Source organism: Nelumbo nucifera, chromosome 8 (assembly GCF_055504915.1).
Source record: "Nelumbo nucifera cultivar China Antique chromosome 8, China Antique-T2T, whole genome shotgun sequence".
NCBI classification, from domain to species: domain Eukaryota; kingdom Viridiplantae; phylum Streptophyta; class Magnoliopsida; order Proteales; family Nelumbonaceae; genus Nelumbo; species Nelumbo nucifera.
The window spans coordinates 50,746,390-50,762,500 of NC_142656.1; the positions used below are offsets into that span (position 1 = coordinate 50,746,390).

The window sequence follows — 16,111 nt, forward strand, 5'->3', positions numbered from 1 at the left end:
TCACACAAGGCGCCTCACAATGATCGCACGAGCACATCTCACCATGCATTGGGAACATCTCCTGTGAATAATAACGTATAAGTACCGGAGATTTTCTCAATTCATGGTAGGATGTGCATGTGAGGTTGGTGTGAGGCGCCTTGTGTGAGGAGCAGATCCGACCTCTTAAAGAAAAACAAAATGTGTTAGGGTTTGTTTAACAGGGGAGTAACAATTTTTGTGGTGCCTTGCGATGCACTGTATCAAGTCAAAGATGTGCCACGTTGGATGCCATGTAATCACCACATCATGTCACTATTAGCAACAACGGTAAGAAATTTGGAAAAATGTCAATTTCATTATTACCTCTGACCATGTATTCCAATTTCCACGTCGTAGTTGTTTTGTCCCCATTTTTTGGAAAAATGGAATCAAACAACCATCCTTTGTTTCCAACACCATTTTCTCTGGCATGGTGCCTATATGGCACTGTTTTCTCATAAAACAACACTGATAACAAACATCACCCTCAATATACGGTGATAATTCCACGTGCAGAAAAGTCCCTTGGGAATTGTGGATTGGAAATATTTGCTGCCAACTAAATACTTACAACATTGTACATGTTTTATTCCCAATGTGCAGCTGCTATGGCTAATTGGAAAATGTTGGACCGTTTGGTTGGTAAGGTATCTGAATCTGAAGGAACTAGGGGTACTATTAAATAAGTAAGGGAAAATTTCAGATTAATACCTTGAACTTTGGGGATAATGTCAAGTTAGTACCTGAACTTTAAAGTGAGTCACTATAGTATTCAAACTTTCGAAAACTGTCAATTTAGTCTAAAACCGTTAATAGTTAACAAACGTTAAGTGGCATGTGAAATGACACAAATTCCCTTTAGATGTCATCTAATTTTCTTACAATGTCTTTTGTGAAAATGGCACAAAGCTGAAGGTTGGACGACGGACACGTAAAAAGGACTGGTAATTTATCTCAACGAGGACGAGAGCGAAGGTGTAGGCAAAGGTAGTATCTCTGATGGCTTGAAAGACCATCCACATTTTCTCAGTTGTAGTGACATCCAATCCAACTTCGACCCCTCTCAAACTAGTCCTAACATTATGGTTTCTCTCTGCAAAATGAAACCCATCCAAGGTATCTATCCATTCAGAGTTTTATGAATCAGTTGCTGAAAATCTATAACTTTGGCTGTGGAGAGACCGATTCCTATTAGAGAATAAAAAAATGGCATAATAGTTGATATGATGGATAGCCAAGAGAGCTTATGAAAATTGGGTAGTGCATACAACGATGATCATGAAGAGATAGTGTGATGTGTTGCACTTTTGGCATAGTGGCCGTTCTTGTGGAAGCAGTTGGGCATTTGAACTGCCCTGATTGAGAAAAGCAATATGAAATCAAAACTAGACATTATCTACAAACAATTAAAACCAAAATTGAATGAAAAGAAGTTAAGAACAACATTTAAAGCTTAGAGGGCATCGAATTAAATTACTTACGCCATACTCATAGGTGTAGTGATGGTGTATCCAATGGTAGTCCCTACAAAGCTACCATATGAGCTAATCCAGAGAGCTGAATCATTATTCCTCCCGAGAAAAAAAAGGATTAGGATTCCGGACATTCAAGAGAGACCCACTTGGTTTATCAAATGTTTTGAACCTGAATTTTGAAAGGTTTGTTTAAATTCTCTTAAAAATCTCACCAAGAATAGATTGGTTTCAGGAACCTCTTCCTTTTTTTTACCTATATCGGCTTTAACTGCATCCATGTATGCATAGTTTCTCTTGCTTGTAACAGGAGGGTCAGGAGACCTGTAACACTCGGCAAGTAGAACAGATGTGAACCAAGTGATGACAGCAAAGAGTATGAGAGCAATAGGTCATTTGGAGATCAGTTTCTATCAGTCTACACCATTATGATAGTTTTTTGTAATTTTGTATAACGCAATAAAAGGGCCGAACTCCAAAATAGTTACAACCCAAACTAGAGAGAAAACTCCGGATCCAATAACAGTAGTAAATATGTGAGCACTTGCAGTCATCAATGTTCCTTCATATCAAAACGAATCACAACAAGTAAATATACTTACCTTATTTTTCAATAAGAATCTCAGGATTGTTTTAACAACCGGAAACAATTACCGGTCCTCTTTACGCATCTGTCATGTCCAAATCCTTATTGGTATTAGTTTTCTGGTATTATCAGTCCTTATTTTTTTTTTTTTAGTTTCTGGTATTAATTTTCTTTTTAATAGCAAAATTTTCATCCACGTACCCTTCGGTTTAGTTTCGTTATAAATCACATGTGATATCACTTGCATCAGTTAATTGTCGGACTGCTAACAGTGGTATTAAATCGACAGTTTTCCAAAGTTTGGTACTGTATTGACATTAGTTCAGCGTACTAAGCTAAAATTTTCCTAATAAATAATTAAATTAAATAAAAAATGAAAACAAGAAAAAAAAAAAAAAAGACTTTAAAAAATGAAGAAAAATCTCTTCAATCACTCACCTAGCGGCCAGTAGAACAACAAGTAGCGGAGGTAGCTGCTACTGAAAACATTGCCACCGGAAACCTGCCGAACTCCGAGAAAAAAATGCCGAGTATAATTCAAAACCAATAAAGATGTCGCTAAAGACGACCTTCCCTTTTCCCATATTCGCGCCACAAGTTCCTTCTCACCGACCGGCGACCGAAGTTCGTTTCTCCCGCTGGAACAACGCCAACGCTGAGAGGTTCCTCCGCCGTGAACGCGCCCAGAAAGAAATCGAAGATGAAATCCGCCGGGAGAGACGTTTTGACTCAGCCTCAAGAATTGCTGATGATTACGATAACGAGGCCACCAACACCTCCATCATCGCTACCACCACGGGCAATGAAAACTTTAAGTCCATCGGAACGCCTTCCTCTCCTTCTCGTTCATCTATTCCTGGAAAAGCTTCGAAGTACTCCAAAAACCCTAATTCTGACTCCAAATTCTCGCACCCGGCGTTCCGTCGAGTTTCAAAGGTTTCCAGGCTTCCTAGGGTTCCTCCGGAGACTGAAACCGGTGTCACCGTTGGGGAAAACGGAGTTTCGTATACATTCCCAAATGCGCCGTTTGAATTTCAGTACAGTTATACTGAGACACCAAAGGTGAAGCCATTAGCGCTGCGTGAGCCACCATTTGTGCCATTTGGACCAAGCACAATGCCTCGGCCTTGGACTGGAAGAAAGCCGCTTCCTCCGAGCAAGAAGAAGCTGCCTGAGTTTGACTCATTTCGGTTGCCGCCACCACATAAGAAAGGGGTGAAACCGGTACAGTCACCGGGGCCTTTTTTGGCGGGCTCAGGGCCGAAGTATGTGAGGTCGAGGGAGGATATTTTGGGGGAGCCTTTGACGGAGGAAGAGATTAAGGATCTTGTTCAGGGATGCTTAAAGTCAAAGAGGCAATTGAATATGGGTTTGTATGAACTCATGAGTTTTTCCCTGAAAATGTCTATGTATTTATTTCTCTTTTTCTGTTTGCATTTGTATGAATTTAGGTGACTAATCTAGAAATTTTCTTCTTTTGAATATTTGTGAGCTTTATTGCTTTGGAAATAGGGTCCTATTTTGTACATTTGAATAATCATATCTGTGTTTTGCAATTTAAATATTACTTCTTTTCTTCCCCCCGCTCCTGCAGGTAGAGATGGATTAACACACAACATGTTGGATAACATTCATGCTCACTGGAAGCGGCGGAGAGTATGCAAGATAAAATGCAAAGGAGTCTGCACAGTTGACATGGACAATGTCCGCCAACAGTTAGAGGTTGGGTTCTTTGATTGTGAACTTCATCGTCTTCTATATACTCACATGCTATGTTGTCCTTGATGTTTTCCTTTCTGTTGTACAATATCTTCTACGTAATAAGTTATGTATGAATATAACTAGGAAACCTAAAATATGATGTTGCCTTTTTTATCTTTGGCTCAATTCAACTGTCTTTTTTCTTGCTTCTTTCTCGCTTAGTTCTAATAATTATTCATTATTTAAGATTTACAAAATGTAATTGTCATATGTGTACCTTAGAGTTCTTAGTGGATAAAATCATTCGTAGGTATAGTGTGGACAGTGTATATGAGAATTCAGTCCTGTCATTCAAATGATTTGTAGTCTATGCATGGCTGAAGAACTTTTCTTCTAACTTCAGATGAATGGCCAAATCAGATGGATCCCAAGGGATCTTAAATCCTGTGGATGATAACAAGCTAAATTAGGGACGGGAAGATCCCTATTTTATAGTGGAAACATTTTTCCCAATTTTGATGGTTATGTTTAGTTCCTTGTGAGAGGTCTCAAGTTCACCTCCTTCTCCTTTTGCAGTACTGGTTCAACTGATTAGTTTATTGTGCCCACACTTTGCACGGTCACTTGTAGTGCCTTATAACGATGCTGCCTTCCAAAATCAATGATTTAATTGTTTGGAGAAAAAAAGTATTTCTCCATAGCCTCTTCCAAGTCATGTGGTCATCTTGTTATTTTTTTTTTGAGGATTGAAATAAGTTTATTAATGAGCAATAGACAATAGTACAAAGTCCCTGAGTAGAGGCACGAGTTGCAACCTCTCCGGGCTAGTTAAGTACAAATTCCAGATTACTAATAGTTTACAAAGTAGCACAAAAAATGTCTTCCCTGAAACCCCCTGTTTGGCTAAAGAATCAGCCATAGAATTAGCAGACCTGCTAACCCATTTTACCTCAACTCTTATATTGTTGGTTAACCACTTTACTTTTTTGATGAGATCTTTGTAGCCCCAAATGGTAGTATCCGGGTTTAGAAGCCATTCCGTTACCACTTGAGAGTCCCCTTCAACTAGGAGATTCTCCACCCCAAGCTGGTTAGCAATCTGAATTCCTTGTACTGCAGCAAGGATTTCTGCCCTTGTGGAGTCCCCTACTCCCACCGGTCCTGAGAATAAGGAGATTATGTTGCTGTCCTTATTTCTCAGGACACCCCCTACACCTGAAGGCCCTGGGTTACCTTGGTTGCTTCCATCAAAATTCAACTTGATGACACCTTCCAAAGGCGGAACCCATTCTGACAAGATTCTATTCTTCTTTGTTGAAGTGTTAGCTATTATTAACCAATTCCTCCACAAGTCATCAAAGGAGAAATCGTCAAACATATCTAATGTTTTCAGCTGTAAGGATGTAGTCCTTCACTTCATCTAACCATCTTTCCTTCTCTGAAAAAATTCTTCCATTCCTTTTCTCCCAAAGAGTCCACAAAGTGGCTGCCCTGACACATTTCCACATGACTTTGCCTCTTCTAGTGTGCCAAACAAAAAAAGATGGGTTAATTAATGACCTTAAATCAGAAGGCAAAGACCACCTACCTCCAAATAAACAAAGGCTCCAATTCCATAAAGCTGTAGCAAATGAATAGGAGATCAGCAAATGGAAACAGTCATGATTCTTGGCCTTACACAAGGAACACCAATTTGGGGAAAGACAAAGAGACGGTCTCTTTTTCTGTAAGTTTTCCAAAGTATTGATTTTCCCATGTGGTCATCTTGTTATTCTATTGGATATAATTGGAGAATCATATTCCACTAGAAACAATCATCATTTTTTATTTGGAAAAAGGTTAAATTATTTCATTCAAAATGAGTGGTAAACATGTGCAAGTATAAGCCCATGTAGAGTGAGTGACTCTGTACATTCAGGGAGTGCCCAAAAATCATCCTACTAGGCTCTCACACTGCCAGCTACACAAACAATGTGATATGTTGAAAAAAGGATGCTGTGGAAGTAGAAGACTCTTGAACTGCTAATGTCCCAATACCATGGATTGTGGCTGTAACCTTGTGAATCACCAGCCCCTTCGAAGAGCATCTATTCTCAAAAATTCCTAAATTTCTCTACCCCATACTATTGAGATGGCGTTCCGTAACAACCATTCCTGTTATGACACTGGATGTTCCAACCCATTTAATAGTTCTAATACAGTTCCTGGGTGCACCAACTAAAATTAAACATTTGGCTAAAGTGACCATATTTCCATGCAGTATACAAACATATAGATTCCATTGTTTCTCTGTTCCTTTATTAGTCGATAAAAATTCCCTTTCATGAAAGTTTAATTACCTGTGACTACATGGTTTGACACAGGAGAAAACAGGAGGGAGGATCATCTACAGTAGAGGAGGGGTTCTACTCCTATTCCGTGGCAGAAATTACAACTACAGGACTCGCCCTCGATTTCCTCTTATGCTTTGGAAACCTGTTACCCCAGTGTATCCAAGATTGATTCAGCGTGTTCCAGAAGGTCTGACACTGGAGGAAGCAAGTGAAATGCGCAAGAAAGGGTGGAATTTACCACCAATATGTAAACTTGGTAACTGGTTTTCCTTTCCCTAAACGAATTGATGTCCATGAGATATGATTCACCATACCCACAAGGAAACTAATTGTTTATTGTTGTGCATATTTACAGGAAAAAATGGTGTATATTCTGACCTTGCTAAAAATGTCAGAGAAGCATTTGAAGAGTGTGAGTTGGTTAGAATAAATTGCCAGGGAATGAATAAAAGCGACTACCAGAAAATAGGTGCTAAACTCAAGGTTGTATAATTAGCTTTGTTGGTTAGAATATCCATTCTCATATATTATTTCTAAATTACAAGATCTCCATGAATTTGGTAATTGCAGGACCTTGTCCCATGCGTCTTGATCTCATTTGAAAATGAACACATTCTTATGTGGAGGGGAAGGGATTGGAAATCCTCCCTTGTGAATCCAGAAGATGATTCTGAGGAAGCTAGGCAATCTGAAAAAGATTGTGTTACTGCCACTCCACCTAGTAATGATAGTGTGCTGCTTGGAGAACATCAGGAGACATTAGATTTATGTGATTCAGAAAGCTCAAACATGGATGCAAGTTGCAATGTTCCTATTAATAGCACATGCTCTTTGAGTAGTGGAGGTGCAAACTTAGAAGGGAAGGATGGTTTATCATTCAATACTGAAAGGAATGTGCAGCCATCTGAAGCTACAAATGTTGGTGTCACTATGAAGAATATCTCTGGATCTGGGACTGTATCAGATAACAAGGCAGGCACTGCTGATGAATCACTGGCCGCACCGTTGGTTTGCAATGCTCTGAATACTAACAATTCTGAAACCAAATTGGACAGCATATGGAATAATGATGATGATTCAGAAGCTGTGTCAATGGGCAAGACAACACTGGAAAATCTACAAGAAGGCTCAGAATGTTTAAGTGAGCTGGAAAGTCCCACTACGAATTGTACAGATGGAGTAATATTACTTTTGAATCAAGCTATTGAGAATGGAAGTGCAGTTATTTTGGACAGTGCCTCTTTAGATGCTGATATCATTTATGAAAGATCAATTGCCCTTGCTAAGACTGCTCCCCGTGGGCCTATTTTCAAGCACAGACCACGTAAGGTCTTCGTTCAAAAGGGGGACAAGCAAGAGACTGGAAATTCCGAGGTTGAAGAGGCTGTAGCAGTTTTAGAGAAGAAAGGAAATGTAGAGAAAAATACCAGACATCAAAGAACAAAAGGTCTAAAAGGAGTTTATTCTGAAGTAGTGCCACACGGGAGTCTTGGAGTAGATGAAATCGCAAAGTTATTAGCTTAGCATTTAAGGCTGATTATATATTTTTTGAAGTACGTTTTTTTACCTCTTTGATTTGGAAGCTTTTGCAATAGCTATTTGCTATCTGCTAGACTGGTACAAAACCATTTTGTAGTATTTAAATGTTCATTCATTTATTTCATACACACATTTTAGCATAGATACTTGACATTTCTACACCAACTGTCTATAGAAGATCTAGATGACCTTTGCAGTCTTAAAGATCATGATCTGTAGCTAGTCATAATCTGATTTGATTAAGCTGGATATGACTCCTAAGTAGTTTATTTCTTTCTGACCCAATCAAACATGAATCCAAAATCCAGCATATTTGATACATTTAAGATTGCATCCCTTATTGTTTGTATGGTTATAAGTATTTGTTGATGTTAATAGAAAATGCTTTTTATTGGTGGTATGGATAATGTTTTTTAACTAAAATGTTATAGTTTCAAGTCTCATGGAAGATATTTCTAATTTCTTCAATAGAATATATCCTAGAGAGAGAGAGAAGGGAGAAGAGAGAACTAAGAGCCAGAAAAGGTACTGCTGGTGGCGCCAGCTTTGATATATATACTAGGGCGATAGAACATAAAAAATAAAAGAAGAAAATTACAAGAGTACCCCTGCGGTACTATACTTAGACAAATAGCAGTCTTTTAACACTCCCCCTCAAGTTGGGACATAGATGTCAATCATGCCCAACTTGTCATATAAATCATGATGCCGTGAGTGGTGTAACCCTTTTGTAAAGATGTCTGCAAGTTGATCTTCAGAACTAACATAAGGAGTACACACTTCCCCTGTGACGGTCTTTTCTCTGATAAAATGTTTGTCGACTTCGATGTGTTTAGTTCTATCATGCAACACTGGATTAGCAATAGTGTTTATGGTTGCTTTGTTATCACTGAATAGTGTCATAGGTCCATCAACTGGAAGACCCAACTCACCCAACAAGTTTTTCAGCCACTCCATGAGACATTGCTAGGTATTCAACTTCAGCACTAGATCTAGCTACCACATTTTTCCTTTTGCTTCTCCAAGTAACTAAGTTACCTCCTATGAAGGTACAATAGCCACTAGTTGACTTTCTGTCATTTAGGAATCCTACCTAATCTGCATCAGTATACACTTCAACTTTCAAATGTCCATACTTTTGGAACAACAAGCCTGCACCTAGGAACTTCTTAAGATATCTGAGAACTCTTTTTTTTTGATGAATAATAATAAGTTTATTGATTCAGAAGCAACTTTAGAGTGAGTTCATACATCATCCCAATGAGAGGCACGAGCTGCAGCCCCTCCTTGAGTCTTACAAGTAAACTAGGAAAGAAAAACAATAATCACAACTGAACCCAAAATAATTCTTCCCTATTTACCCCTTGCTTAGTTAACACATCTGACAAAGTATTTGCTGATCTCCCCACCCACTGTACAGTGACCAACATATTCCTTGTCAACCAACTAAATTTCTTCATTTCATTCTTGTATCGCCACATAGCCTCTTCAGAATTTTTTAACCATTCCACCACCACTTTGGAATCCCCCTCGATTATTAGGTGTTGTACCCCCAGCTGGTTTGCAAATTGCACCCCTTGTACAGCAGCTAAGAGTTCTGCCCTGATGGAGTTCCCAATTCCCAAGGGACATGAGTAGAGCAACAAAATCTCTCCCTTCTCATTTCTCAAAGCACCCCCCACTCTGGATAATCCTGGATTACCCATGCTGCTTCCATCAAAGTTCAACTTTATTGAGCCTTCGGGTGGAGGAGACCAGCTTGTAATTGATTTGTCCTTTAAAGATGAGCACCTTGTTACTGCTGACCAATTTCTCCAAAGGTCATTAAAGGAGAATTGATGGAAGATTTCCAAGGTCTTCAGCCAATGTATTGCCCTGTTTAACACAGTCTTTCAAATCTTGGTTGTTCCTTTCCTTGTCTTGAAAAATTCTGAGATTCCTTTCTTCCCAAAGAGTCCAAGTCAAAGCAGCATGAGCACATCTCCACATAATTCTCCCTATTTTTGTAGGCCAATAAAAGGTAGAATGGTTGAAGAGCATGTGAACTTCTGCTGGTAGACTCCAACTATCCCCAAACAACGAAAGTAGCCAAGCCCAAAGGTCTGCAGAAAAGGGACAAGATACTAGTAGATGGTAACAATCCTCACCGTGAGCTCTACAGAGGATACACCAATTAGGAGAAATACAGAGAAAAGGTCTTCTCTTTTGTAGGTTGTCTAAAGTGTTTACTTTCCCATGGAATACTTCCCAATGAAAAGCCATAATTTTTGGGGGGACTGGCCTGCACCAAATTTCTTTAGACGGAAAGGGTTGGTGAGAAGAAAGTTGAGAGATGGACTCTTTTTGCTGAGAACTCTTTCTGCTCTTCAAGATGGGTAGTCTTAGGGGCATGCATGAACTGGCTAAGAACACCCACTGCATAAGCTATGTCTGGTCGAGTCATAGAAAGATATAACAGTCTTCCTACAAGTCTCTAAAACATTTTCACATCCTTGATGGGTTCACCCTGACAACCACCTAGTTTGTGGTTAGGGTCAATGGGGGAATCAACTGGCTTCACTCTTAGTTTTCCTGTATCTTGGAGTAGATCTAGGACATACTTTCTTTGGAAAATGAAGATACCCCTTTGTGAGCGGGCCACTTCAATCCCAAGGAAGTACCTTAGAAGACCTAGATCTTTCACTTCAAACTGGGTATCAAGAAAATTCTTCAACTTCTGAATTTCATCCTTCCAATCTCTAGTGATAACTATATCATCAACATATACTATCAGTGCTGTAATTTTTCCTTCCCCTCTCTTCACAAACAATGTGTGATCAGACTGACATTGCTTGTATCCTCTTTGCTGTACTGCTACATGGAACCTACTGAACCAGTTTCTTGGTGATTGTTTCAGCCCATAAAATGATTTCTTTAGCCTACACACTTTTTGTTCATTACCTTGAGCTCGAAAACCAGGGGGTTGAACCATGTATACTTCCTCTTCAAGGTCACCATTCAGGAAGGCATTCTTGATGTCAAGCTGATGTAGATCCCAGTCAAGGTTAGCAGCAAGGGAGAAAAGGACTCTAATGGAGTTCATCTTAGCAACAGGTGCAAAAGTTTCTGCATAATCTACTCCATACACTTGTATCCCTTTGCCACTAAACGAGCTTTATACCGTTCCACGGTGCCATCAGCCCTGTGTTTAACTGTGAAAACCCATTTACATCCAACTGGATCTTTCCTTTCAAGAAGATCTACAAGTCCCCATGTGCCATTTTTATGTAATGCATTAATTTCTTCCTTCATAGCATCTGTCCATTTAGGTATCGAAAGAGCTTCTACCACATTCTTAGGGATAGAGACATTGTCAATGGAAGAAAGAAAGGCTCGAAAGGAGGGTGAAATGTTTTCATAGGAAACAAAGTGGGAAATTGGGTGTTTAGTGGTGCAAGATCTAATACCTTTCCGGTGAGCAATAGGAAGGTCAAGGTCATTAGCAACAGAAGTGTCAATGGCAATAGGGTCAGGAACATAAACAGGGACCAATGTACTTGAATGGGTATGATCTACTCCCAGAGAGTCTGATGGCATTGGTGGTACAACTTCTAGGTGCCCCACAACTCTTGAACATGGTTGGCCTTTGTAGTGGCGAAAGGGAGGAGGATCAGGAAGAGGAGGGAACTGAACTAGTTTCTCCTCATTCCTACACTCCCCTTGAGGAGAAACAGGGAAGAAAGGCTCACTCTAAAAAAATAAGACATTCATAGAGACATAAAATTTCCGAGAGATAGGATCAAAGCATCGGTATCCCTTCTGAGTGGAGTACCCTAAGAAAATGCAAGGAATGACACGATGATCTAATTTTCCACGAGTGGGTGACAGATTTTGAACAAAACAACGACACCTAAACACACGAGGAATAGGAAGAAGATGAGCCTTAGGGAAAAGAAGCTGATGTGGGGCTTTGTACTCTAACCACCGAGAGGGCATGCGGTTGATGAGGTAGGTAGCACAAAGGACAGACTCAAGCCAAAAACGTTTCGGGACATTCATATGGAATAGCAACCCCTGGGCTACTTCAAGAAGGTGTCGGTTCTTTCTTTCAGCAATACCGTTTTGTTGTGGTGTTTGGGAACAAGAGCTACGGTGAAGTGAGCCACGTGAAGCAAAAAATTTTGTGAGATCACTATGAAAATATTCTATGGCGTTGTCCGATTGAAAGATTTGGATTTTAGTTTGAAATTGGGTGAAGATCATTTGCTGGAAATCTTGGATGTTAGCGTAGGGGTATTTCTATCTTTATATCTAGATTAATGTTGCTGATCTGTAATGTTGTGTTGGAACAAGTGCTCCTAACTTAAGTAAGGGCACATAGGTCTTTTCAGTTATTTTTAATAATATAAATACTTCCTGACCGACTGGGAGATGTTATGTTGATTCTTCCAGTTCGAACCAGAATTCTCTCTTCTCTCTTTCTCTCTCTCTCTGTCTTCCACCTCTCTTCTTCTACATAACTGATCTCAGACAGGCAGAACTCTAAGGCAGACCGAATTCTATCATGGTATCAGAGCAACTTGAATCTGCCTAGATTTTTGCTTGCCTAGGTTTCTATTCTCTGCGCACCCTATCTAGGGTTTTTCCTCTTTTTTCTGTATTCGATTGGAGATAAGGGAAAGGGCTGAAAAGGAGTGACCGCCCTCTTCCCTTGGAGGTTTCTATGCCTCCAGTCAGGTTGTATGTGGTCGGTTGCTGTGATTTCTGAGGTCGCCCTCTCCTAGTAGAGGAAGAATAGAGGGCCGAACTGTGTGTGCAGTGGCTGTCGTGTGTGGCTGTTGTGTGTGTAGTGGCTGTCGTGTGTGGACTGATTTCCTGATTGTATGGTTGTTACTTCAGTGATAAGGTAAGAGATCTCAATGCTTGATATCTGTTATGGATAAAATAGGAAGTGTGTTTCAGACCATATGCTAGGGTTTCAGACAGTAATGTGCTAGAGTTTATGCTGTTTTCTTTGTGCATTTCGAAAGAAGAGATATGATCATATAGTGGTGAGATTTCAGGTAGTTGTAGGAGTAGGGTTTGTGGTGTAAAGAGCACACTTTTCAGCAACAACAAGTGCTGAAATCAGTGTGACAGGTGTGATCTAGGGTTTGTGGTGTAAAGAGCACACATTCCAGCAACAACAAGTGCTGCAATCAGTGTGACAGGTGTGACCTAGTGGTGTGTAGTGTGCAGATCTTAGTGATTATAGAATTCAGCAAGTGTGCAGAATCGGTGATAACTGTTAGACAGTTTTGTATGCCCTTAGCTTCAATCAGAATGATGTACTTTATGAGTTTATTGTAAATGAATAAAGATACATATTTGATTCATGTTCCCTTGGTATGTTTCTGTGTAATACCCTTAAACTGGACACTTAATGAGACTCGTGTTAGTTTAGAATGTTCACAGCCAGTGGGTCGGTCTGGGGAGACCTATCCTGACAAGGCTGACACTGTAGTGCCACCAAGTCGGTTGGGGTGGCTTGTCTCAGCTGCCAGGGTGAGACCCTAGGCACATACAGTGTAGGATTAATTGAATCTTTGAACTGGACCAGATTTCCAGTATTGCCCTGGACCTTGGAGATTGATGGGCAAAACTGGAAAGTTACACCTGACCCCTAGACTCGATTATGATACTACACTAGGTGTCGGATTGGGCTGTCTTTGATGTACCAATCAGTGAGATCCTTAGCGGGGGTCAAAACCTGGGTATGTTGGGACAGTCCGAGAATTCATCTGAGTGGGTGATCATAGTGACAGGATCAGCCCCTTTGTCGGACAAAGGTAATGATCGGGGATGCACTCTCACTGATGGAAACCAAGACTGCCGGCAGCCGATTTCAACCGTTGAGATTTGTTTTGCAAAATATATTTTATATAAGCTATAAAAGTATATATGGTTTCTAAATTGTTTGCAAGAAGGTTTTAATTCCCGGGATCCATATAAGTGGAGAGTGCAACACTATTCCTTGCAGCCGAGGGAGAGGTCCTCTCTTGTCGGGCAGTGTATGATCATTATGGGCTGAGAGGTTAAGTGTAAGACCATTGAGGATAATGCCTGATGGGCTAATCTTGCATCTGCCCACAGTCCCTGGGTGTTACAAGGTGGCTTGGCCCAGGGACCACTTAGTGTAAGTGTTGGGCCCATAGAGCTCATCTGATGGGTTTCAGGGGGTACACTGTCTTCAGCAGTGCATTCGGCCAGGCCTTGTAACAAAGGCTGGGCTGAACCCATGTGGCTGATGTGTAGATCAATGCTTGAGTCTCACGCCATACAAGGAAGCCCAACTGGGCAGCAATTTGGAAGGTTTTTTGAGTACATAACCTTAATGGGCCTTAAGCCCATTTCGAACTGGGCTGATTTGATCAGTCATTTAAAGGGGGCGAATTCTGAAGTGGGTCAGCTAAAAGGATTGGGCTTAGACCCTATCCACTCAGAGAGTCCAAGATCTAAATAAGATTTAGATCTGGAAACCTCCTAATTAGATTAGGAGACAACTGATCTGATTTGCAGATAAGATAAGGATTATCCCTTATCACTAAGGGACTTCTAACCCAAATATGATTTGGATTAGCAACTCCTAATCTGGTTAGGAGCTGATCCCTTTGAGATTATAAAAGGGGAAGGGGGCAGCAGCCTTTTACATCATCAACAGCATTCTTCTCTTAAAGAAAGAGAGATTGAGAGATTTCCTGCATACTGTGAATTCTCTCCTGCCGCCACCTTCCTGCCATTGCCATTCCTTCAGTTCGATCTCCAGTTCTTGGGAGCAATCAAGATTGGATCTTGATTTCAATCTTTTGTGAAAAGATTGGTTGGAGCTGTACTCAAGTCGTCCAGTTGATCCTTACGAATGATCAAGTTCTTTTGAAGAACGTTGCTGATTCTGCTCCACCCTGCACTGCGCCATCTTCAGTGGGAGCAGATTTTGGATCCTTCCTTGGGCGTGAACACCTCCATTGGGAGATAGTATTTCTCCGTATCAGGTATAATCCTCTCCCACTCCTTTTGGTTCAGATCTGGTTCAGTTTATGGTTCAAGATTGATTCTTGAAAATATGATTTTCTAAATGGGGAATACGATTCCCAGTTGAAGGGAGAGATAAAATTTTTGAAATTCGCCCCTTATTCCGCAATCTTTGGGCGTCCATAGGATGGATCTCTCATCCCTTCAATAACATAATGGGAGATAGTAGTGATTATAAACCTAGTGTGGTGGTGCCTACAAACTACCTGAATGTGCAGATGGCCTCCATTAAATTAAATGGAGAGAATTATGTGCCTTGGGCTAAATCTGTCGAAGTCTTTCTGAAGGCAAAGAAGAAAGTAAAACACATCAGAGAGGAGAAACCCTCCTCTGACTCTCACGAGTATGAAGACTGGGAGCAAGAGGATGCTCAGATCATCACATGGTTGTGGAACAGTATGGAACCCAGGATTAGTATGGACCATGTGAAGAAATTGTATTCGGGGCAGGACAATACAACCAGAGTTTATCATCTGCAACAGGGCAATCAGAGTCTTGAGGAGTACTATGCCAACATGAGAAACATACGTAATGAGTTGAATGTCTATCATCCTCTCACTTCTAATGTCAAGATTCAGCAACAACAGAGAGAGCAGCTTGATGTGACTAGATTTTTGGTGGGACTAATGAGGAGTATTATGCCAACATGAGAAACATACGTAATGAGTTGAATGTCTATCATCCTCTCACTTCTGATGTCAAGATTCAGCAACAACAGAGAGAGCAGCTTGATGTGACTAGATTTTTGGTGGGACTAAAGTCTGAATATGAACCAATACGGGTTCAGATATTAGGAGGATCAGCTCTTCCCTCCTTAGAAGAGGTATTTGCTCGACTCCGGAGGACTTCTATCGGATCTACTGAGAATTCTAATATCTCAGATAGATCTGCCTTTGTTGTATCGAGAGGCCGTGGTGTTAGAGGTGGAGCTAGGGGAGCTCAGTCTGGCCGTGGTGGTGGTAGTGGTTCTGCGTATGGCCGAAGTGGCAATGTGGGTCTACTCATAATCGTGGTGGTGGTCATACTGGGGGCAGAGATTCAGGGGGAGCCCGTGATAGAGGACGTAGCTCAGGCCCGAGGAAATGCACTCATTGTGGTATGGATGGACATACCATCAACTATTGTTATGATCTACATGGTCCTCCCTCAACCTGGGCCAATCATGCCGTGACCGGTGACTCAAGTTCCAACTTTAGACAGGAGAACCATTCATTTGATCAGATGCCTCCTACATCCACATATGGTCCCATGAAGGAGATGGTGAGTGTTCCCCGTGATGAATATGAGAGGTTTATCCAATCACAGCAAAACACGACGACTTTCGCTCACTCAGGTATGGCTTGTCTGGCATCCACACCCAATCCCTGGATCATTGACTCTGGAGCCTCCGATCACATGACTGGAACTCC

General features: G+C 40.8%; 1 protein-coding gene across 21 annotated transcripts in view; it reads left to right on the forward strand.

Moving 5' to 3' along the window:
• Positions 1–2,505: 2,505 nt before the first annotated feature.
• CAF1 (RNA-binding CRS1 / YhbY (CRM) domain-containing protein) overlaps positions 2,506–16,111 on the forward strand; it is a 25,306-nt gene continuing 11,700 nt past the window's right edge. For 11 of the 21 annotated variants that reach the window (XM_088893232.1, XM_088893229.1, XM_088893239.1 and 8 more), the window contains exons 1-5: positions 2,506–3,448; positions 3,674–3,801; positions 6,144–6,369; positions 6,469–6,596; positions 6,684–7,730. In XM_088893232.1, the coding sequence (XP_088749358.1) occupies positions 2,632–3,448; positions 3,674–3,801; positions 6,144–6,369; positions 6,469–6,596; positions 6,684–7,637 (2,253 nt within the window). In that variant the 5' untranslated portion in view covers positions 2,506–2,631 and the 3' untranslated portion in view covers positions 7,638–7,730. The remainder of the gene's footprint in view (positions 3,449–3,673; positions 3,802–6,143; positions 6,370–6,468; positions 6,597–6,683; positions 7,731–16,111) is intronic. The other 10 variants (XM_088893230.1, XM_088893233.1, XM_088893236.1 and 7 more) reach the window with 1 other exon arrangement.